Consider the following 23,577-nt stretch of genomic DNA (forward strand, 5'->3'; position numbering starts at 1 on the left):
GCCACTTCCTTCCAGGGAGAAGAGCAAGATGCAGGAGAGACAGAGGTTGCCCTTCCCACCCCCAGGCAATGTGCCCAGTGCTCATTTATGTCATTTACCTTTGGAAGAGCTCTGTGCTTTCTTCCCCCACCCCACCGTTTTCAATTATGTTCTCTGCCTGATCATGAGCAAAATCCAGCGGCTGCCAAATCCGTGTGGAATGTGATTAATTATGACAGAGTGTAGAGAAGAGATTTTGATCCCTTTAAAGAGAAAAGAGACATCCCTGCCACACCCGGCCTGAGGCACAGGGAGAAGGGAGAAGGAGCACACGGGAATCCCATTCCAATTTTTTATAGTACAAGAAAGATGTGCTATGATACCACTCTGAAGCAAGTTCAAGTTTTCATTAACCCAAGAGCCTTAATATAACTTTATATGCAGACTCCTAGACCTAACCAAGACAAGCCCTGGAGGCAGATGAGAGCAGGACCTGGGCAAGCTCTGGTGTCCAGAAATAGAAGAAAGGACAAGGCTCCCCCGACAACTATCCACCGTCCTGCCTCCCCAGGCTCTCCTAGAACTTTCCTGAGCCCTTTCCTTCACGTAGACCCCACTTACCCTTGTATCATCATTACTTACATATGTGCCTTTGCCCTCTGTTGGGCCATCATCTCCTTGAGAACAGGGAGGGTGTGTACCCTCCCCATCACAGGGTGCCTTGGAGATAGTCTTGGAGGAATACTTGGGAGTGTCTTGGTTGCTTAGCACAGCTCTCCCCCCAATGCCCTCCTCTGGGACTGCCCTTTTGACTTTCTGGCCACTTTCTAGGCAATGACATTAAAATGGAAAATTGATCTTTATTGCCCATAGGTGAAAAGAGGGGTGAGAAGGAGAGAGGCTGTTTCTTTAAGATGTGGGCCTCTTTCTTTTCCTTCTACCAACCTCATTGTTTAATCACTCAGTAGAAGGGAAGAGAAGACTGGACAGGACAATAGAAAGGAGCACATGGTTTTACAAGAAACATTTTACAAGTGCCCTGCCCCACCAGGGGTACCTGACCTCAGAGATTTGATTATTTGGTCTTACACGGGGTTAGGGTTAGAGTTGCCATCTATATGTGCTGTTTCTGGTTGTGATAGTTCAGAGGGGCAGGAAATTGAGAGATCTGGCCAGATTTGTCACCACCATCCACACCAAAGCAATTGTTGTGGCCACATCAATGAAGTTTGTGACTAAGTGGCCAGATGCTCATTCAGCCTCCTCTCTAAACTGAAGAGAAGATTCCTAAGTCATCTGAGAAGGACAGTGACTTCTCTGCCTTCTTCTGAAAGTCCTCCTGAGATTTCTCCACCTTCTGAGTTGTCCCATCTGCACAGACACGTCTGTTTTTAAGGAAGTTTTCCCTAAGTCTAACCTTAATCTTCATTCTGTAGTTAAGACCTTGCTTCTCTGTCCTGCTGATTAAAATCATTTCTATAAAAACTGTTGCTCACCTGCCTGGGCCAAAAAAAGCAACTTAGACCAATGAAATCAGAAGTCTAGATTTCAAAAAATCCTCATTGCACATCAGTAGGAGCTAAACTTTTCTGAATAAACCCATCCCAATTTTTAAGACTGTCCCCCAAAGAACCAGTGAAGCTGCTGATACGTGGGCTTTCTGTGAAGTGCACCATGCTGGTTAAGATGGGGCTTTGGATATTCCTGTAGTTCAGAGATCTGTGATTTCATCCATTTGGGGATCCCACACCTCTCTGCCCTGCCCCAACCCTGAAGATCCCAGCCCTTCTATGTGGATAAGTTTTCATGGCCCAAAAATTTCATCTCCCAATGGCCAATTCTTCACCGCTGATCCTACCTGATCTTCTTTGGAATACAAGCACAGGACCAGCCACTGGGTCCAGACTCAGAATCTCTCCAGGTTGGCAGAGCCTACACCCTGACAGATCAGACTTTCATAATCCAGAGTCACCTCTTTGTAGTTTGGGGAAATCATGACAAGAAAGGTTCATACTTTTCCTACAAGTTTGCTGTTCATCTGTTTATTAGACCTTAAATTATTTTAATATGGCCTTTTTTTGGAGGAGGGCGGTGAATAAACCTAAGTTTTAGCACATTAAACCGTGATCTTTTTGATTCTAAAATATACTCCCTGCCTTCTTCAATAGGGCCCTTTCTTCATGACCTGCTTATTTCTCTGAGCATCACGAGTCTCGCAGTTGGGACAGATTGCATTGGTTACTCAATGGTGCCCAAGTATAGATGCAAAAGATGCAAAGGGTTAGCCTATCCAAGCATGACTCTGTAAGGCAAATGGCTTGCCTCCCAGTCACCTGTGCGTAGCACACGAGGCCCTCAGAGAAGAGCTGGGGTTTCCTCTCTCCTACCCACACAACAAAGGCCCCCTGTCCTTTTTTATTCTTTTAGCCTCCTGGGTTCAGACTCATTTCAGATGCCTGAGGGGACTCAAATCTTCTTGGAGCAACTGAGGCTTCATTCTACATTTTTCCCACTTACAAAGTAAACCCCCACCATTAGGCAGCTGCATTTTCTGTTAGAGAAAAGTCAGCCACTCGATGACCCCTTCTCCCAAAGACCATTTCGTTTTGCAGTCGAGCCATGTTGAGTTTCCAAGTAGAAAATACGACTTCAATTTCTGGCAATGAAATGTGTGAGCCTTTCTGAACTTCGGCAGTAGAGGCGGTGCTGGGCAGTTGCCAGGCCCCTCATCATAACTGGCCATACTCTGTGAAATGTGTTTATGCTGTGATTTTTAATGTCCATTCATCCTTTCCTGATGGCAGAACATAAATACACCATGTCCACCCCTTTTCATATTTCAGTTAGAAAGAGAACTGGAAATTATTTTGACCTTTAAGCAGTAATTCTGAGCTGCTGGTGACTTATGGGAAAAGGATGCCCAGTCATCCATGCCATCCCAAACTATAGGTGGTAATAATGCCAGAGTAAGAGGGAGGTACCTGTTGTGTGGGGAGGATCCCTTTAGGGGTGTCAATATATCATTAAAAAGCATTGCTGTGTATGTTTGCAGTGGTTCCCCTGGCCATGACTGCCTTTGGAGATCTTCCCTGCCCTTACATGCCCACCCTTAATGGAATCTCTTCCAGGAAACCTTCACTGAAAGGCTGGCTATTACTGTGGAGAAAATGCCAGCTCTGGAGTCAGGAGATCTGGGTTCAAATCACATCTCTGACACACTAGGGTTTATTGAGGAAGGATACCATTATCAGGGAGGCACTTTAGAAAGCTCATATTGGCAGCTCAGTGCCCCGCTCCCAGTAGCTGCTGCCATGATCTAGGCATGAGGGCATGAGAGTCTGTCCCAAGAACAGATTTTGTAGATCTAGAAATGACCAGATTTGGCAACAGATTGAATATGTGGGGTGACTGAGAGTGAGTCGTCCAGGATGACACTGAGGCTGTGAGCCCAGGAGACCAGGATGTGTTGTTCAGATGTTTCAATCATGCCCCCATTTGGGGTTTTCTTAGCAAAGATGCTGGAGCAGTTTGCCATTTCCTTCTTCAACTCACTTTACAGGTAAGGAAACTGAGGCAAGCAAGGTGAAGTGACTTGCCCAGGGTCTCACAGCTAGTAAGTGGCTGAGGCTGGATTTGAACCCAGGCCTTCCTGACACTCTATCCACTGCACCACCCAGCTGCCCCAGGGTACTGGAATAGATGGCAGCCATTCTAAAGGGCTGTGGCCGGGTTGGGGGGGTGACTGCCAGAGAAGCCCATGGCCTCTCGGGTCACAGTCAGAGGCTCCAGGGTTAAGGACGTGAATGACGGCCAGCCTGGACGTAGCACTTCAAAGTCTGCCAAGTGCTCTGTGGGTGTTACCTCATCCAATCCTCACAAGCCCCTGCCAGGAGGCACTACCATCATCCCCATTTAACAGATGAGGAAACTGAGGCCCAGAAGGTGACCGTCCCCACTCAGACTCTCTTCAGCGTGCCTGGTGACTCCTGGTGCTGCCATGTCAGAGGGCCATTGACCAGTGGGAGAGTGTCTGCAGAAAAACCACCAGCAGGGGAAGGACCCGGAACCCAGGTCTTTGGGGATTGGTTCATGGAAGTGAGGACATTTAGCCAGGATCAGAAAAGACCTCAGAGAGGCCCTGACTGATGTCTTCAGTACTGGAAGGACTGCTTGGTACAAAGAGTTCTGTTCTGTCTCGCCCCAGTGGGGCAGAACCGGTAGCAGTTGGGGAGAAAGTTATTCCAAAGAGACAAATTTCAGAAATCTTCCTCATGATGAGAACCATCCAAAGTGGATGGTTCACCCCAGGGAGTGGGGGGCAATGTTGCCCTCCCTCAAAGTCTTCAGAAAGGAGCCAGGCTGACTGGGAGGGCCCTTCCACCTCCCATTCCATGGCTCCGTGAAGTCCCTCTGCCTTCCTGAGCCCTGTTCTCCTCTGCTGGGAAGAGGGAATTGGCTGAAAAGATTTCTAAGTTCCCTTCCCTTTCTGTGTAAGAGGCAGTGCCTCATTCAGTACCTCACATCTATAGAATGAATGTATTTTTAATCCAAGAATACAAGGAAGCCCCACAGACACTTAATGATCAAAATATTAGGTCTTAAGGAATCAACAAGCATGTATTAAGTGCTTCTGTATGCCATCTTGGGCTTATTGTTAATGATACAAAGATGAAGAATTAAGCCGTCCCTCCCCTCCACGATAGATGAGTCTGTATTAAGTATGTATAGAATCAATCTAAGGGAATCCATGCAACTCATTGTACAGCAGAGAAAGTAGAGAAACGGGAGCTATGTGGGAAGGGAGGGTCCTGGGTGTGGGGTCAGGACAGGGTTCCTGCAGCAGGTTGTCTCCAAGTTGTATCTGAAGGGAAGAGAAGGACTCTATGAGGTGGGATGAGGAGGGCCTGCCCGTGGAAAAACTGAGCTGGGAGATGAAGGGGCCTCTGGGAGGATCTACCAGGGGGCCAATCTGGCCAGGTTGCAGAGTGTGGGAGGGGAGTGTTATGTGGTAAGGCTGGAAAGGTAAGCCAGGGACAGGTTGAGAAGCCAGGGACAGAAGAATTGGTATTGGATCCCAGAGGCTGTGAGGAACCCCTGGTTAGGTAGGGAGTGGCGCGGTAAGAGCACTTACTTAAGGAAAATCATTTTGGCAGTGGTGCATAGTAGGTGCTTAATGCATGTTAGCTGACTGACTGACTGACTGAGGTAGGTATGTAGGAGGAAGTAGAGTGGGCCATACTGGTCAGGGCGTGGATCTGGTTCACCCCCAGGCTCCCCTGCTGATGTAGACAGCTGCTACCATCTACTCAGATACTGACAGAAATTGCAGCTTAAAATGACTGCTGACCTTTCAGAGCACCAATGTCAGGTCAGAGTTAGTTTAGCAAAATAGACCGACTAACAGATGGGGGAGGTCGCAATCCTTTAGGGCTGGCCAGCTGCATTAGCCTTTCCCTGAAGGGGATGAGCAGGGCCTCCCTGGGAGCCACTGCCTGCCACAGGGGATGGTGTTTCTGGTCCTGTGTCCCTGGAATAATTGGGGCCCCGGGGCACGCTGGGAGGGCCTTGGGGTCTCTGATGAATCAATTGGCAGGCCTGGCCTTTGGGTCCTGGGGATGCGGGCTGGGTACCACACTTGCTGCATCTCCTGCTAGTGATGGGTTTTGTGAAGCCTCGTTAACATGGTAACCACTCTAAAAATACCTCGGCTACAGTTTAACCACAGCGTTTCCTTCTCAACGTAAAAGCGCTCACTCCCGTTGGACTTGGTGCCTGAGGAGGTGCAATTATCAGACCCCACAATTAAACTGAAGCCAAATGAGCTGTTGAAATAATCACAGAAATTGCCCAGTAAGACACAAATCATGGGGGAAAGACCTGAAAGACGTCGTCCTCTTTCTTCAACATGCAGCACCCCCCCCCACCCCCAGCCCCAGGACCAACAGCCCAGGCCTGAGGTTTTCCCACCAAGCTCTTCCCCAGGCCCAGCTAGAAGGAAGAGAGGGTGGCAGGAGTCCCCCCTTGGTGCCCACCTGGGTCCACAGAAGAGAGATGGGGCACAGGGAGAGAGAGCAAGGGATGCCTTTAGTTTCCTCCCCACAGCTCCCGGGACCAATTTTTCCCTGATGTCTCAGCAAGTCATATCATATTTGTAAACATAGCATGTTTCTAAAGAACTGCCCTAATTCAAGTCAGTCATTCATTCATTCAGCAAGCATTTTTGAACACTACTGTCTACAGGCTCTGTGCTGGGCACTAGAGATATGGAGAAAACCCACCAGGACAGATGAAGTGGCCTCTGCTCTCAAGGCAGAAAACAAAAGGGCGCATTGTAAGTATCGATACAAGGGACATAGAGCATCTTTGCAGAGGAGGGCGCCAGCCCCTGGGGAATCAGGAAAGGCTTCCTGTAAAGGGTGGTGCCCGATCCAAGAGAGAGAGCACCCCAGGCATGGAAGGAAGGGCATGAGCCCTTATTAAGTGCCTGCTGTGTGCCGGCACTGTACAAAGCACTTTACAGTTAGCATAATAACCCTGGGAGGGAGGTGCTATCATTATATTCATTTTACAATTGAAGAAACTGAGGCAGGCAGCAGTTTAATGACTTGCCCGGGATCACACAGCTGGTAAGTTCCTGAGGCTGGATTTGAACTCAAGACTTTCTGATTCCAGGCCTGGCACTCTGCATACTCTGGCACCCCCTAAGCTGCCCTTTTATATTTGGAGTTGGAAAGAAGCATAGAGCCTAGCCCCCTCATTTTGCAGGCTTTGAGAAGAGAAGGGCCTTGTCCCAAGTCACTGAAGGGATGAAGGGCAGAGCCGGGGTGTGACCCCCAGGTCCCTGCCTCCGAGTCCAGCACTGTTCCCCGTGGGCCAAGGCACTTCTCCATCTGACTGTAAATAAAACCATCTTGTGTTTTGCCTCCCCCCACCCCAAGAAGCGGGTCTCCTGGGGAGCAGGGCTGGTCTGCCTCTTCTGTTTGCATCCCCAGTGGCTAGCACATAGTAGATGCTTCATCGGTGCCCCCTAGCTTCCTTCATTCTGACCAATCATGCACAAATACCAAATGCCGGGGCACAAGCTCCACCTCCATCAGCCCCTTCTTACCAACAGAGGCTGATGTCATCGAAAGCACACAGGATGAGGAGTGAGAACCTGAGTTTGAATTCTGACTCCACCCCTCACCAGATGTGAGATTTCAGAATGTCAGAGCCTGGGCAGGCCTCAGAGACTCTAGCACAATCTCTTGGTTTTGTGGGTGACCTGAGAAGTCATCCTCATCCGTTTAAAAAAAATGAGGAAATGATACCTGCCCTATCTCCCCATGTCATGGTCTGGGTCAAATGATGGAAAACATATGAAAGTGCTTTGCAAACTCCCAGGCGTAGTTCACACGAATAGTGAGGTCTCAATTTTACTGTGACTGAACTCTCGGCTGCTTTCTGAGTCAGCAGGACAGACTCCCACAGTGGGAGAGATCGTCAGCTTCTCTTCCCTGATGAGGCCAGGAAGTCCCTCAAACCCTCTCTCCGGTTCCTCTTACCCCTTTGCTTGGCATGGTGGCTTTGTTCCCTGGGGGCAGCTGGGTGGCTTCATCCATGGCCACACAACATCATTGGTCCACCCCACCCCCCAGACTTGGGTAGCCAACCTGGCTAATCCTTCCTCTCCCTTGCTTTGTATGACCCAGCCTGGATGGGCCTGGGGTCAGTCCTGGGCTGATTTGGACTCTTGCCTGTTACACAGCTTGAGGAGGTCAGGGCTGAGCCTCAGCAAAATTCAGCAACATGACAGAATGGGCTTGGCTGGGTTGAGTTTTTTCTACAATGTAAACCACTTCTTTGATTATGACTGACCCTCTTTGGGCTTAAGGTTGGCCAAGCATCATCCCTAAGTTTGCTCTCCTGACAGCCTGAAGCATAGGAAGCTTGGCACAGCGGAGGGGGTCACATTGCTAGCGTGTGTCTGAAGCAGGATTCAAACTCAGGTCTCCTGGACTGACACCTAGCCGTGTGTCACAGAGAGCTGCCTGGTCCACTGAGAGGATTAGTGACTTATCCAGGGGCATAGCCAGGATGTGTTCAAGGCTGGACTTGAACCCAGGCCTTCCTGAGTCTAAGGCAAGCCTTCTAGACACTACCCTGTGCTTCCTCTCCGTTCTAGTATTTTTGTCTCTATTTTATCAGTGAGTAGCCTGAGACTGAAGGATATAAAATGACTACCAGGGTCATACAACCTAAATATCGGAGGCAGAATCGGATGCCACATCCAGGGTTCCTTCTACCAGTCCCACCAATAAGAAACCTCTCTCCTGCTTTGTCCAGAAAGCATGGAATTGAGCTGTAGTCACAAAGTGTTGCTCTTATCAGGGAAACCTGTGCAGTGGTCTTTCTTCATCCCTTTGATACCAATGGACAACCGGGAGAGAAAAGAAGAGCCAGCATTTATATAATATTGCAACTGTTTGCAAAATGCTTTTCAAATGTCATCCCCCTTGATCTTCATAACAATCTTGGGAGATAGACTCCTGAGCCACTGGAGACTGGGGGCAACCTGATACTGCCTTTGGTTGCTGCTGGACAGCTCCTCTGGCCGCTCTTCTTGAGGCCTGACCCCCAGCCGCGCAGCCTGATTTTCATTAAACACACACACACACTCACACAATCACACGCTCACATTCACTCACACATACTCACATTCACACATTCTCTCCCTTTATCTTTCTGCGTCTCCTTCTGTCTCTGTCTCTGACTGTCTCTGTCTCTGTCTCTCTCTCCCAATCTGTCTTCCTGAGTAGCTAGGATTGCACTTTGGATGCACACGGGTGTATCCATGGACACCCTGGATCTTCTCTTCTTTAATCACTTTACATATCACTTCCATTTAACTCCTGTTTGCTTTTTGTAACAAGCCAAAATCTCCAGATAACCTAAGAGCCAGGTTTTTGTCCTTTGCAGAACAGCCGCCAGATTGTTTCACTAGCTAGGCGGTGCCTTAGCGCACAGAGCCCCAGGCCTGGATTCAGGAAGCCTGAGTTTTAATCCTGCCTCAGACACTTACTGTGTGACCCTGAGCAAGTCACTTAACCACTCTCTGCCTCAGTTTCCTTGTCTGTAAAATTAATAATAGCACCTGCCAAGATTGTTATGAAGATCAAATGAGATTATATTTGAAAAGCGTTTTGCAAACAATTGCAATATTATATAAATTCTGGTTCTTATTGTTTCTGTTTCTTTCCCTATTAGTGCTGCTTTTAACTGCTGCCAATGGAGTCACAGTCAGCATTCTTCACCTTCATCCTTTCTCCTTCAGTTTCAATTTCTTGCTTTCAGTCGCAGATCAATCTTGTTCGTTAGAAGTGTGCCTCAAGTTCAGACCGGTAGGTTCTGAATGAGGAGATGCGGATCATTTCTGTGAGTAGAAATGTGAGCTCCTTGCAGGCAGGTACTATTTTTCATTTTATCTTCATATCCTCTCATTTATAATAAATCCTGGCACATAGTAGGTGTCAAATAAATGCTTATTAGACTGATTTGGGTCATTGGATGGTAGCAAAAGTACGTGGACTTTATTCCTGCTTAGTCTCTTTTGTTTCCTTCTAAGTTCTTTGCTGTGCTTTTCCTTAGGTGAGGCCAGCACGAAAGTGATCTCTGGATAAGTGAGGTATTACTGGGTTTATGTCCAAAATACTAGATTTATATAGACCATTCATGAAGATCCTCCCTGGATCCAGTAAATTCACCAGAATCTGTTCATCATTGGTCCTAGGTAGGATTGCTGAGATCCTCTCAGCGTTTTTCTCCCGCAGTTTTATTGCTTTCTTATTTTAAAAAATGTCTCTGGGATGAATCTTGGTCTGTGCTGTTCTCTGTAAAAAACCATTGGCCTAAGAGGATTTTTTTCTTCACAATGTTATTTGAAAATGACTATTTTTATTAAAGCAGAGGGAAATCATATATTTTGTGATTTTAGGCACTATGCTTCAAAAACAATTCATTTTCAGACCTAAACCAACGAAAACATGGAAAGTCCCTGTCATAATTCAGCCCACTGCCATTTACTTTAAAGGTACACACTGTCCTAGACTGAAAACTTCTCTCTTTTATGCAACCTCTGAAGGCCTTCAACTTGGGTGCCAAGGAATGAATGAAGGTCTCGATGAAAATGGCAGATCAACAAACCAACAGCCAGAGAGGGAAAGAGCACAAAAGTGCGCTTGACTAATAGAACCGGAAAAATTAAGGGAGCACGCAAACTTGTCTTAGACTTCTTGATATTTTTTTCAAATTTCATATGAGAGAGCAAGAAGTCTGAGTTAGACTAACTTTGTTTTCAATATCAGCCTCATGTATTCCTGGATTTTGAAAAAATATGCAATGTATACAAATACAATATTGGCTCAAAATATTATGTGGGAATAGTGATTGACAGGATCCTAGACTTAGAACCAGAAAGGGCTTTGGAGCCTACCTTATGTGATCCCCTGCCCCTCACTACACTACCACTGAGTAGCTGAGTCCAGGAGAGGTCAAGTGGATTGCCCAAGCAGAGTTGGGAATAACTAAGTCCTCTGATTCCACAGGTAGTACTCTTCCCACCTTAGCAAAGACATTAAGCTTAATGTATAAAAGTCATGCTCAGATACATGAGTGGATCTCATCAATGCTGGTTACATAACTCACAATTTATTCATTCCGGCCCATCCCATGCAGCTCCAGCCCATGTCCTCTAAAACATCTGGCACAGGAGGTCTGTGCCGGGGCGTTCTTCAAGATTTCTTGATAGAACATGAATACATTGGCCTTACGTACTGTTCATGGATCTTCCTCATGACTGGCCTACCATATCTTGTACACTTCTAATGGCATCCATGATGCTGCTTCTCCCATGTAATGTTTTGTTTGTAACATATAGGAGCCAGCTCACTGCCACCACACACCTCTCCACTGACCCTTGAGTGACCCTCAAATTTCATTCCTCCAAGACTGTGATATTCTATGACTTGTAATCATACAACATCACTAGGAGAATATTGGTTTTCAAAAGATGAACCAGAATCCTGCCTTGTTGCCCCACTGGGGTATGATGCCAATGGAGTGCAAGTCTTGGAGGAGTTTGCCAAGGTAGAAAGATTTGGAGTCTGTCTCATGGATTGGCTGCTGTCTGAAGACCAGCCCGGTTAGGTCCAGAGAGGCTTTGACCATGGCAGCCTAGAAGACAACAGTTCAAATGAAGACAGAAGTTTCCTTTGGGACTTTTTAGTTTTATTTGTTTTCTATAATCTTCCCACCTTTTGCCAGTAGAGCCTAGTGCAATATTTTTATCAGCGACACCGAAACAGAGGGATTTAACGAGTGGTTCTGTGGCCATTGTTTTCACAAAGAGAAAAGTATCTTTACCTTCTCTGCCAAAACCACGGTGGGCGTCTTGGGAGGCCTTAGATATGAATTTGTGGATTTGTGTTTATTTAGTGTAGATGGGAATATTCCATTCTTTCATTTTTTCTTTTCTTTTTCGTTTTTTAAAGTTTTATTAGCACAGAATCAAAGATTCCCAGTTCTTCCACTTGAGGGATACCAGTGATGGGGTAGTCTAAGGGTACCCTATCTAGAGATAAAAATAAAGCATCAGGACACAGAAATCCAAAAGCTCTGGCCCTAGGCCGGACAGTCCAGAGATAGAAACAGACAGAGACAGAGATGCACAGAGAAGGAGCAGCAGAAAGAGAGAGAGAGTCACAGTTGGGATGACATATCTGACCTCATATCTTCATATTTGGAGCAGAAGCGACTATTGCTTAGCAAATATCTGGAAAAAATGACAACAAATCAATGAACAGAAAAGTGAACTTTTTCTCAGTGACAGCGGCTTCTTTCGGATAGGGAAATACATTAGACTTTTGAAATTATTGGTGCCAGGAATTCCCAGGTAAAGAAAGTCTCTCCACCCATAGAGCTTGGCGCCTCCTCTGCCACTTCAGCCTTACAGATCATCTGTGTCAGAGACAGGACTTAAGTCTGTATCCTCCTGGCTTGGAAGCCGCCTCTGTATTCATTCCCCTCTCCCAGGCCTTATGGCAGGTATCAGCTATTGTACGAATTTTTCCATCAAGTATAAAGATTAACTGAAATATACGCAAGTACATCTTAACCACCAAAGCCCAAGGTGCCCTGGCCTTCTCTGCTTTGTACCAGGGCCCATCCCATGTTCTCAGCAGGACAGGCACTCTCAGAGGCCAAGACCTAGCTGGCATTTATCTCTGCAGCTCTGGTACCTGGCATGGTGCCTTGCCCATAATGATGAAATATTTGTTGAACCGAATACTCAGGGGGCACTGAAGAAAATGGCAGGATTTAAAGCCAAAGAAGACCTTAGAAGGAAGTGAATCTAACACTCTTATCTCACATGAAAATCTGGAAGCCTCAAGGGACTTCTCTGTGACTCACCAAACTAGTTAGCGGTGGGTCTGGACTTGAACTCAGGTCCCACACTGACTTCAAACCTCACCAAAAGCCAGGCACATAGGACTCAATAGACATCTGGGCCTGTGCTACTGCACATTTTTATCAGTAGCTCAGATAAGATCATTGTAGAGGTAGGTGAATGCTGAGCCTGGAGTCAGGAGGACCTGAGTTCAAATCCAGCCTCAGACAGTTGTTAAATGTGTGACCCTGGGCAAGTCACTTGAGCTCTGTCTGCCTTAGTTTCCTCCTCTGTAAAATGAGTCATTGGGCTAGAAGACCTCCCAGGTCCCCTCCAGTTGTAGATCTGTAAGTCTATGAATACCTATCATCCAGATTAAGTCATGCATTGGATGCATAGGGCTGGTCCATATGTACATATGCCTGGGACAGTGAATGGGCATTGAGCTGGTCACTGAATTGAATAGGATGAAGACAGCAGGCTAAACCACCTGGGGACCCTTACCTAGTCTTCTTAATGGCACTAAACTTCTTCCATCCCCACAGACAATCCAACAATAGTCATTACGGGCTTACTGTGTGCCAAGCACTATACTCAGGGACTAGAGAAACAAGAGAAGACAAAACAAAAACAACCTCTGCCCTCAAGATTGGGGAAAACACAACATTTCTATAATTCAGCATTTACAAGATACACCCAGAGTCCATGGAAGGTAACCTGGGAGGAAAGGCCTGGCAGGCCCACCAAGGGGGCTGGTGCTCTTGGCCACACCCTCTGCACCCCAGCCCAAAGGCCACAATCCAGGCCTCCCAAAGGTGGCTCGTCGCCCTCTCTCCTGGCCAGATCGCATCCTGAGAACAAGTCAGGAATGATCAAGTAATCACCTCGTAGGGGCTAGGCACTGTGCTGAGCACGTAGGCATAGAGTCCTGTCCTCCTGGAGCTCACAATCTAATGGAGAAGACGGTGTGCTGACAATTTGCCTACTCTGTACAAACAAGTTCTGTCTAGGCTAAGTTGGGTACAACTGATGGAGAGGAAGGCTCTGGCATTAAGGTGGGTAAGAGAAGCTTTTGAAGAAGGTGGGATTTTAACTGAAGTTTGAAGGGAGCAGGAGGCAGAGAGAAAGAAGAGGATGCCAGGCATGAGGAACAGCCAGGGAAAACATGACAAGTTAGGAGATGGAGGGTCTTGTGTGAGGAACAGCAAAGAAGCCTATGTCTTGGGATTCAGGAATATGCAGGCAGATAACAATAAAGATTCATTGGAGTGGAATGGGAGGAAGATACCAAGCTGTGAAGGGCTTTAGAAGCCAAGCAAGGACTCTGATCCTGGAGCTAAGAGAGAGCCCCTCGGGTTTACTGGGTGGGAGGTAGGCAACATGGTCAGAGCAGTGTGCTAGGAAGATCATTTGGACATCTGAGTGGAGGATGGACTGGAGTGGGCAGAGACCTGAGGCAGGCAGACTTCTGCCACCACCACCCCCAGACCCTCCCCAAGTGGGCTGTTGAATAGTCCAGGTAATGAAGGCCCTTCTCGGGTCTTGTACCCTATCCCTCCCCCATATCTTCCTCTGACTTTCTTGATGTATCATTACACATTAAACCAAGGTCAGAAGTGTGGAATCAGACATTATGCAAATGAAGAGTGGCCTGCCAAGAGAACACCCACAGTTGAGCCACATGGGCCAAAGAGTGCCCAGTGCCAAGGAGACCAAAGGCTGGAATTACACTGATAAGCCAGAGAGTATGAGAGGAGGGCAGCCAGGAGAGTCGAGGGTCCCCAGTGCCTAACACATGATGATCAGTGGGCCTGGAGAAGAGATGAGGGTGGGATGGGATAGTGGAGGAGCTGCCAGGTGGGAGGCCAATACAGAAACTCATTACTTTTCCATCTTCTAACCAGACCAGGGCCCTGGAGCCTTTCTGATTGCCTTCCCAAGGCCTGCAGTTGGGCCCTTGCCTAGTTCTGGGGGCACTGCTGTTAAGTAGGGGAGCTGGGTGGACTGCAAAGTCCAAGCAGGTCCTTCCTGGGTGTGCTGGCTTTCCCATCCTTGGTGTCTCACACTCCATTGTTATCCTACTGAGTCCCAAGTCCTCTCTAATGCTGCTTTCTCTCCTTGTCAGACTGCAGAAGTTTTGAATTATAATCCTCATTGCCCAGCTCCCTGCTTTGGAATAACTGAAGCCCTGAGCACAAATATAGCAGACACTTTGATGAAAAGCTGAGGAGCGCTGGCTGACTCTGGCATGATGGCACTCCTCATGGACTGCTTAGCTGTAATAAAGCTGGGTGGGCTGACTAAAAAAGTGACCACATTTGGTCGTGTTTCCTATAGGCCTCAACTGTATGGAGCAATTATCTCATTTATGGGCTTTTATCTGAGTAAATTCAGTGCCATACCTATGGAAAGAATGAAGGCACACACAAGTCCAGGAAAAGCTTAGGTAGTGTCTAAACAAGGCATTTGCCTCCATCCTTCAGGGTGCCTCCCAAAGATAGCCCAAGGCGTTTCGAACAAAGGGAGGGGTCACCAACACCCCAACTCCAAGTTCATGCCAAAAGGCACTGAGTTGGGCCAGGATCCCCCCAGGATCAGAGCCAGAGTGACCCCAAGCCTGGAACGCTTTCCTATCTCTGCTTTCCACTTTTCTTCAGCTCCGTTGAAAGTCTCACACTGATAGAAACTGAGAAGTCATACCATCTAACTGATCGCATGGGTGACTTAAACATTTGTGAATTAATTTCTGTATCCCAGAGCTTTTAGAAGCCATTAAAAGCTGTTCATATGTGGTCACTGTTGAAATGGCTCCACAAAGTCTTTCTCTTCCCTTTTGGGGTATTAGTCAAGGAAGCCCTCAATACATATATTGACCATTCTCAAAAATATTTTATGTAGATAAGAAAGTAGGTATATTGGTCAGTAGTTATCAGTGTTTTCTACATTTTTATTTTTTTAAGACAATCAACAAACATTTATTATGGGTCTATTGTATGCCAGGCACTATGCTAGACACTGGGGATATGGAGACAAAAACTGAAATATTCCTTGCCCTCGAGAAAGTTACATTCTATGGGGATCCAACATAGAGAGATAGGTGGATACATAGATACAGAGACACACAGATACATAGATAGAAAAAGAGGCCAGGGTCTCCCACTGCATCCTGGACATTTCTAGTCATCCTGACCCAGATCTTGGCACTAGGCCCAGGTGGCTCCAGAGGAGAAAGTGAGGCTGGTGACTGTGCACAGCCCTCTCTCACTTAAATCTGATTCACTTGCATGTCATGGCATCATCTCTGATACCATGTTTCTCTTCAAGAACGAAGGACAAACAAGCAGCAGCAGCAGCAAAAGTGCTGGCTGGCACCTTTTAACACAACGAATTGTAACAGGTCCACAAGGTGTACACACCACTTTCTTCACCACAACCCAGTTACTTTTGTTCTCATGTTACATAAAGAAAAACTAAAGTTCAGGAGGCTAAGTGGTAGGACTCAAACCAGGGTCCCCAGTCCCAGGTCAGAAGCCACACCTGCTAGGCCAGCAGCTTTCTTTTTCCATTTTGGGGGAATCATCTTCTGTTAATGATTCACAAACAGATCCCAGAGGACTCTAGGAATGGGTGACCCGGCCATCCTCGCAGTCGCTCCAGTCCACAGCCGTGTCATCTTCCCCAACTCTTCTCCATTCTTCCCTGCTCATCCTACTCCACTCCAGTGTTCCTAAACCATAGATCTGACCATGTCATTCCCTGACCCCACCCCAAAATGCAAGATCCTCTCTTTGATATCTGAGGTCCTTTACAATCTGAATCCACCCAGTTTCTCCAGGCCTATCTGAAGATAACTCTCCCTCATGCAGTCTATATTCCAGCCAAATTAATCTTATTATATCCTATAGACCCGCTATCCTCCTTACCAGAACACTCTCCTGCCTCACCTCTGTCAGGCTGAATCCCTAACTCACTTCAAGTTTCAGGTGAAGACCCTGTATTGGCAATCAAAATGGGCTTTGAGCACTTATCCAACCAAGCACCCTTGAAGAGTTTGGCCTTTGTTTCCTTGATTAAATTAGGAGTCCTTGCCTCAAGGGAAAGCCTAGTTTACATGGGTTCAAGTGACATGTTTGTGACATCAGAGGCTTTTAGACCACGTAGGTTTAAGTCTCATTTTTGTGCCACTTTTAGGTCACGTGGGTGAGTCGCGTGTGTGACTCACCTTTGACCCTGAACAAGATATATAAACCCAGAGATTGGCTTTCTCCTTTGGAGCTCCAAGCCACAGCAGGAGTGGCGCATGACTCTGGGCCAGCCGTTGTTATGAGCTCCCCAGCTTTGGAGAAAACCCAGATGTTGATGCTTCTCTGGTAACTGTATATTGTGACTTGGTCAGATGGAACTCTCTCATGTTGACTCATGTTTATTTGCTGCTTGTATTTGCTCTGGAGCTCAGGGTGCTGGTTTTTCCCCCTGAACTGAGTGAATGATATTTGTATGTTGAATTAAAGTAAGATTGTTAACCCCTTAACGTTACTTTCCTTAGTAAAGCAGATCAAAAGAACCTGGGCTTGCAGCGTTCTTGTTGTTGGGCTTGTGTTGGTTTTTCACCCCCACAACAGCTGCTAGCCAGATTATTGCAACAGACCCTCCTCCTGAAAGAAGTTGTTCCTGATCTGGTCAGTTTTCAGTAACCTCCTCCCATTGAAAAATCACTTTATATTTACATGGTATATAGGCTGTATTGTGTTATCTGTGTACATGCTGTGCCTTCTCAGTAGAACAGAAACTCAGGGCACAGGACCTATCTTTAGTTTTGGTTTGATATCCACATCCCCATGCACAGTGCTTTCCTTGTGTGTAGTTGTTGTTCAGTCGTTTCAGTCCTGTATGACTCCTCATGGCATCATTTAGGGTTTTCTTGGCAAAGACACTGGAGTAGTTTGCCATTTCTTTCTCCAGCTCACTTTACAGATGAGGAAACTGAACCACACAGGGTTAAGTGACTTGTCCCGGGTCACACAGCTAGTCAGTGTCTGAGGTCAGATTTGAATTCAGGAAGATGAGACTCCAGGCTTGGTGCTCTGTGCACTGTGGTGCCCCCAGCTGCTCTCGTGTACAGTAGCTCCTGAATAAATACTTGATTGGATTGGAATGGAAACAAAGCTCTTTTCTGTACGTCTTGGATCCGTTTCAGCTGCTTTGCCACTTCCATCTTCTTAAGCGTCATTGTCCTTTCCTGCAGGGTGCTGGGTTGCAAGGTCTAAGTGTCATCACCTTTGAATTCCCAACAGATCTGTTCCATTGTTGTTCTCCTATTCTAGTTCTATCTCAAAGTCCTCTGGGTATGATCTGGCTAGACCAGACCTCACCCCAATCTCTCATCATTCTTCTTCAGGCCCATTTTCTTTTAAATTGCTAATCATTATAGGAGGAGGAGATGCTGCCCATGGACTTCTACTGTTACCTGTGGCTTCCATGTCTCTCTACTAGCTTGGACTGAAATTGAATTTCCAGGGGAAAGAATCCCCGAAGACTTCAGCAAGAATGAAGGAGGTGGATCCAAGTGTAGCACAAGACAACCAGAAACCCCTAGAGGTGGTCTTTGGTGTTACATGAAAAGTCTCTTTCTTGTCCAGATTTCTGAAGATGAGGGAAGTTGGCCATCTATGGAGATCACCAATGAGATGGCTGCATAGACAATGATTGGAAGTCTTTGGAGGCCAGATATGAAAGTACATTGCCCTACCTCCAGAGATAGTACTAAGAATCAATTGACAAAAGGAAGGAAAATCCCAGCTAGTATATCTGTGCACCTGATTCTGTCCTGGATAGAGGCCAGAGTGTCTGTTCTGGTGTGCAGCCAAGATGGCATTGGGTCTGAGGAGGACTAGAAGGATAGGTCAGAGAATGTGAGCCATCTAAGAAGGACTAGCTAAGGTCTAGCTACACTGGTTTTTGCACTGAAGACCAACCAGTCTTTAATACTCCTAACTTTGTCATCTTTGTATTTTAAACCCTTCTCTGTTTCCCAGGAGGGAAGCAACATGGCTTGGTGGATAAAGAGCTGGACCCCAAGGCAGGAAGACCCCCAGATAAGGCCTGTCTCTGGCATTACTAGCCCAGTGACCTTGGCCGGGGCGTCTTTCAGGCTGCCCAGCAGATGTCCGCACCAACAAAATCACAGATCCAAACAGTTTTTTGTTATGTTTTGTTTTGGTTTTTGGCTTATAGTTACAGAAGTAAAAATCTTGAGAAACCTAAAGAGATGAAACTGAGTGTTGTAAACTAAAAATAAAAAATACATTTTAAAAAAAGGAACCTAGAGAGACAGCAGAAAACTCCAAAGGAAGCACAGAGTCAAAAGCATCAGGGCCTAGGAGAAAGAAAACCCCAAAATTGTCCCTGGATGTTTCACCCGGACTGCTTGTGGGACCACACTGCCCTGGTGGACATTTTCAGAGCTCTAGGTTAGAAGCACAGGCAAATATTGTTAAAATTTGTTCTTTTGAAAACCTGCGTCATTTCTTTCCTAAAGCTTGTAGGTCCCGCCATCAGGGACTCTTGGTCTCTTACTTCTCAAAGGACAAAAGCCCTTCCTTTCTGTTCTGGATGGCTGATGCCTGCCTTGGGTTTGACTAACAAGAGTCCTTGGCCATTCAATGACTACCCTCTTCCTCCCCATTAGAATATGAGTATATTTCTTCTAGTGGCTTTGAAAGGCCAGGGACGCACACGGTGGTGTTCTCATAACTGACAGCATAATGGGGATTTCAGGAAACTGTCAAGATATTTCTTCAAAGTTTCTCGGAGGAGATTCTGTTTAGACCAACTCATTGACAGCCATCACCACACATGCCAGATTTATTCCTTGCCAGTATTTTGTTTGGGTTTCTTAAAGCCAGGATTGTATTAATATTCTGGTTTTAGAACAAAAATAGTGATGACCAAGTATTGAGTTTAAGCCAGGTCATGTGCCACGAGGTTGTTTCCATGTTTGTTGAGTTATTAAAATGTCTGGTTTACACACTCCTTTGGCCAGCTTGAAACAGTTTTCAAAAGCCGATTATTAAATTTTCACTTCATCAATCAGCAAATGCTACAAATCAGGATTACTTTTATTATTTCCTGATTGACCAGACTGAAGGAAGTGTTAGAGAAAATGTTAATACTGCGGATAAAACTTAGGAGTACATGTTTGGTGCATTTGGGTGTTTGTTTTGGGGTTGGTTTGTTTTTTCAGAGAGCTGGTTGATAAACATTTGCTAGCACATTCTTGCCCTTTCCCTTTTGCACAACTGTGAGCTGCTGAAACTCTGTTTTAATGTGTCCACCTCTACTGGTTGTTCCACTTTTTGCTTTGCCACCATATCTGGTCCTGGTTTCCCCCAGAAGACCCCTCTTCCCTGTATCTTCAGTGCCCTCAGTGTCCTCCTTTGAGATCTGGTGAACTAATTCATAATGAAGCCTCATGACTGAGAAGAGCTTAACACCTCTACTCCTCGGGGGTAGATCTGCTTCACCTGGGGGCTTCTTCAGGAACAAGGCCTTCATCCTGCCCATAACCTAAAGCCTTGGGGTGCATGGTGTGTAGGGCATCACCTCCAGCAGGAAGGCTGCTCATCCACCTAATTCAGAGCTAGACAGGACCACTGAGTCCTGATGTCTAGATCCTGCCCTAGCCTTTCTCCTGACCTCCAGTCTCTCATCACTAGTGGCCTATTGGGCTTCTTAAACTGAATGTCCCATAGGCACCTCAAACATAACATATTGAAAACAGAACTCATTATCTTTTCCCCATATTCTATTGGCTGCCAACCTCCCCCGAACCCCCAATGGAGAACTGGCTGTATTTGCCAATCTTAACCAGAACCCTGACCGTAATTTTCCCTCATCATGCAGCATCATGCATCTTTTCAAGAACACTATTTTTACCCGTCTTTGTCTTACAAGTGTTTGCCAGCTGCTCTGTTGGCCGATTAGTCCAGCTTGGGATCTGTTCACCTCTTGCCAGTAGGAGGAAAGATGGAAGAGCCAAAAAGATGCTGATTGTAGGTCAGAGGACCCAGGTCCCAATCTGGCCTCTAACATTTGCTCACAGCATGACCTTGGACAAATCGCTTATGCCCCTTGATGTGATCAGACTCAGCAACCGCTAAGATCCTTCTTACTCTCATCATTTCTCTGGAAAAAGCACTACAAATTCCAGGGATCCTGCTACACTCTTTAGTGGAGAATATAAATCTTCAGTTGGTCAAAGGCTGTCTTTGTCTTCATGTCTTCATTTTTGTTCTAAAGGTACCTGAAATGTGAAGCTACACTTTATTCAGTTATTAAGTGTTTCTTTCAAAAGTCAGAATCTCCAGGTTGGAGGAAGGTGAACCTTTGGTGCCTCTAATGACACTCAGAAGTCTATTGGCTTCTCAGTTCAAAAGTCAGATGGGACCAAAAATCCATCCTAATGAGTGAGAGGGATATAACTTGTGAAGACACCACAGGGTAAGAATATAGGGGCTACTTTATATGGGATGTCTGAAGTGGTAGGAGAGGCTTGGAATTTAACCTTTTAGTGACTTACTTGACTTCTAGAAAGTCAGGGCCTGAAGCTGTAGGTGCCCCTCCCTTCCTCCTCTCTCAGTGCTAACACAAGAATTTTACCAAATGAGGAGATAATGCTCCAGGAAGGTTCTCCCTCTCCTTCCTCATTCCTTCTCTTTTACCTTAGCCATATCATTGCCACATTAGTAGCTAAATAAGGAGATATGTCTGAATTGGCTGTGCTTGATTTCCTCCTTTGTCTAGTTTTTCCCACCAAGTTTGTAAACCCACCTCCCAGCCAATGGAGAGGAGGGATGGTGGTGGGCGGGAATCTTTGCGTTAGGGTATATCTATTGGTGCGTTTTCTTTGTGCCTCTCCTCCCTCCACTAGTTTGTCCTAGTGGAGCTGATGCCCAAATCTCGCGAAATTTGTAAAATAAATTTGCTTTTGCCTAGAGATGCCTCTCACATTATTTGACCTTTCATACCACACACTAAGACTAGTCAGATGCCGTCGGATGACCAGGGGTCAGATCCTGTTCTATCACATCACCTGTGTGACCTTAAGACCACATTTGCAAAATAAAAGGATTGCCTGGTCCTGGTGATTGTGAGCTCCTATTGATCTCCTGCCTGCCACACACAAGGTTCTGTGCTCAGCACTACAGAGAATCAAAGATGAACAAGATAGGACCCTTTACCTCAGAGATCTTACAGGAGGAGAGAGAAGACTTTGTTATTTGTGTTGTATCCAGAAAGGAGGGAGACTTTAGAGATGCTCTAGTGGGTCAGACAACTATGCCAGAGGGCCAAACTGGACCATAACTTTATTCAGCCCTGGAACTAAGAATGGTTTTTGTATTTTTAAATGCAATAAAACTGTATTTTAAAATGGAAGAAGCATTTTTAAGAGGCAGGCCATAGCTTTCCTATCCCTGACCCTGCCATTATGAATGGAAGAAACCAAAGTCCAGAGAAGGGAAGAGACCCTTGCCCAAGGTCACATAAAAAATGAGTGGCAGAGCCTAGATGTCCTTAAGTCGTCAACCAATCAGCATGCACTTCTTAAGCACCTACTATGCTCCAGGCATTGTGTCAGAAAGACAACAATGCGCTGTCCTTAACCCTAAGGCATCTGCGATCTTGAGGCATTTGAGGGAGAAGGCCCTGGCAGCCAGGAGGCATTAGGGGGCCTTCAAGAACATGTAGTCCAAGCTCTTCATCTGACAGATGAGGAAACTGAGGACCCTGGTGGACAAATGCCCTGCCCCAGGTCACCCAAGTGATGAGTGGCAGAGTTGGAACTTGAATGTGAGTCCTCTGACTCCAAGTTTGATGCAGATTTCCAAGAAAAAGTCTTCCCCTCATGTGATTGGTGTCAAAGGGAGGTCCAGAGAGACTGTATCCCAGTGGAAGGGATGCCACTTTTACCTCACAAGATCTTGGAAGACTCCATGAAGGCAGTGGCCTGAGGGCTGGGTCAGATTTGAGTAGACAGAGATGAGGAGGGAACACTGTAGGTGGATTGGTCCTCATGAGTTAGGATGCAGAAGTAGGAATTGGGTACTTTGTGTATGCACCAGGGAGCTTTCTTATAGGTTCCACATACCTGAGGCTAGAAAGGTAGTCTGGGGACTGTCCTTAGGGGCCTTGAATGTCATACTTAGCCATTGCAACTTGACAGTTGATGAATTTGTCTGCTGATTTGTCTGTCTAGAAGATTTCCACATAAAAATGCAGAAAAGAAACTGGAGGCAACTCCATCTTAATGTTCTTTTTCTGTATTCATCACGAGACAGAGTAGATGGAAACCCTGGGGACTGTTCTTGAGGTCTGTTGTATTCATCTTTACTCAGAGGAAATAAGATATTTTAAGTTGGATGGGCTGAAAGAAAAATGTTTTTTTTCCTTTTTTTCCCACAGTAATTAGCGAAAGTCAGAAGCAACAACTGGCATCGGTGCGCTATTCCTGTCGTTTCGCTCTGGGCCTCTTTTATGAAGCTGGCACACAGATTGACGTCCCCTGGGCTGCCCAGTACATCATCAACAACCCCTACATATGCTTCCTCTCCATTGATAATAGGAAGCGAGACATAGGTCAGTGGCTCCATTATTTCTCTTAAATGGTATGACAACGATGGCCGAAGGTTGTGGAAAATGTCTCTTCATTGTGCGTGGCCGTTTCGAACAGAGACGGCACTTAATGCCAAGCCAGGGGGGATGAAATTTCATGTCACATGTGGACTGTCACAACATGTACAGTGGAACTGGGGAAGCTGGTTGGGTTTGGTTCTTTTCTAAAACTCATTCACCACCTGGTTTGCATTACTGAGTTCACGAAAACAGTGTCAGAACATTTGAAACATCAAAATATTTCCCTTCCAAGAAGCAGCCCAAGTGCTAGAGCTTAAATGTGGCTCCATCTACATTTAAATGTATCTCTTCAGTTTTCACTTTCTTTCTCCCACCCCAAACCCCAACCCCTGAGCTGATTTTTCCCCTGAATAGGCTTCTCGAAATAAGGAATGAGGCTTTGCTATGTAAAGAAAAATGTCTGGCCTAATTGAATTTGAGATGTTTATTTACTTAATTTTCAGAGTGGGGGTAGGTGGCAAGGATCTTTGGGATTCTTACAT

At 46.2% G+C, this 23,577-nt stretch overlaps 1 protein-coding gene across 2 annotated transcripts in view; it reads left to right on the top strand.

Annotated features, from left to right (window-relative positions):
• Positions 1-23,577, top strand: part of RNLS (renalase, FAD dependent amine oxidase) — a gene marked incomplete at its 3' end in the record, with an annotated part of 227,271 nt that overhangs the window by 169,179 nt on the left and 34,515 nt on the right. Inside the window, 1 exon segment of one of the 2 annotated variants that reach the window (XM_036736152.1) lies at positions 22,865-23,038. Coding sequence (XP_036592047.1) covers positions 22,865-23,038 — 174 coding nt within the window. 2 annotated transcript variants of the gene reach the window in all.

The sequence above is a fragment of the Trichosurus vulpecula genome, chromosome 8 (assembly GCF_011100635.1).
Source record: "Trichosurus vulpecula isolate mTriVul1 chromosome 8, mTriVul1.pri, whole genome shotgun sequence".
Classification (NCBI taxonomy): Eukaryota; Metazoa; Chordata; class Mammalia; order Diprotodontia; family Phalangeridae; genus Trichosurus; species Trichosurus vulpecula.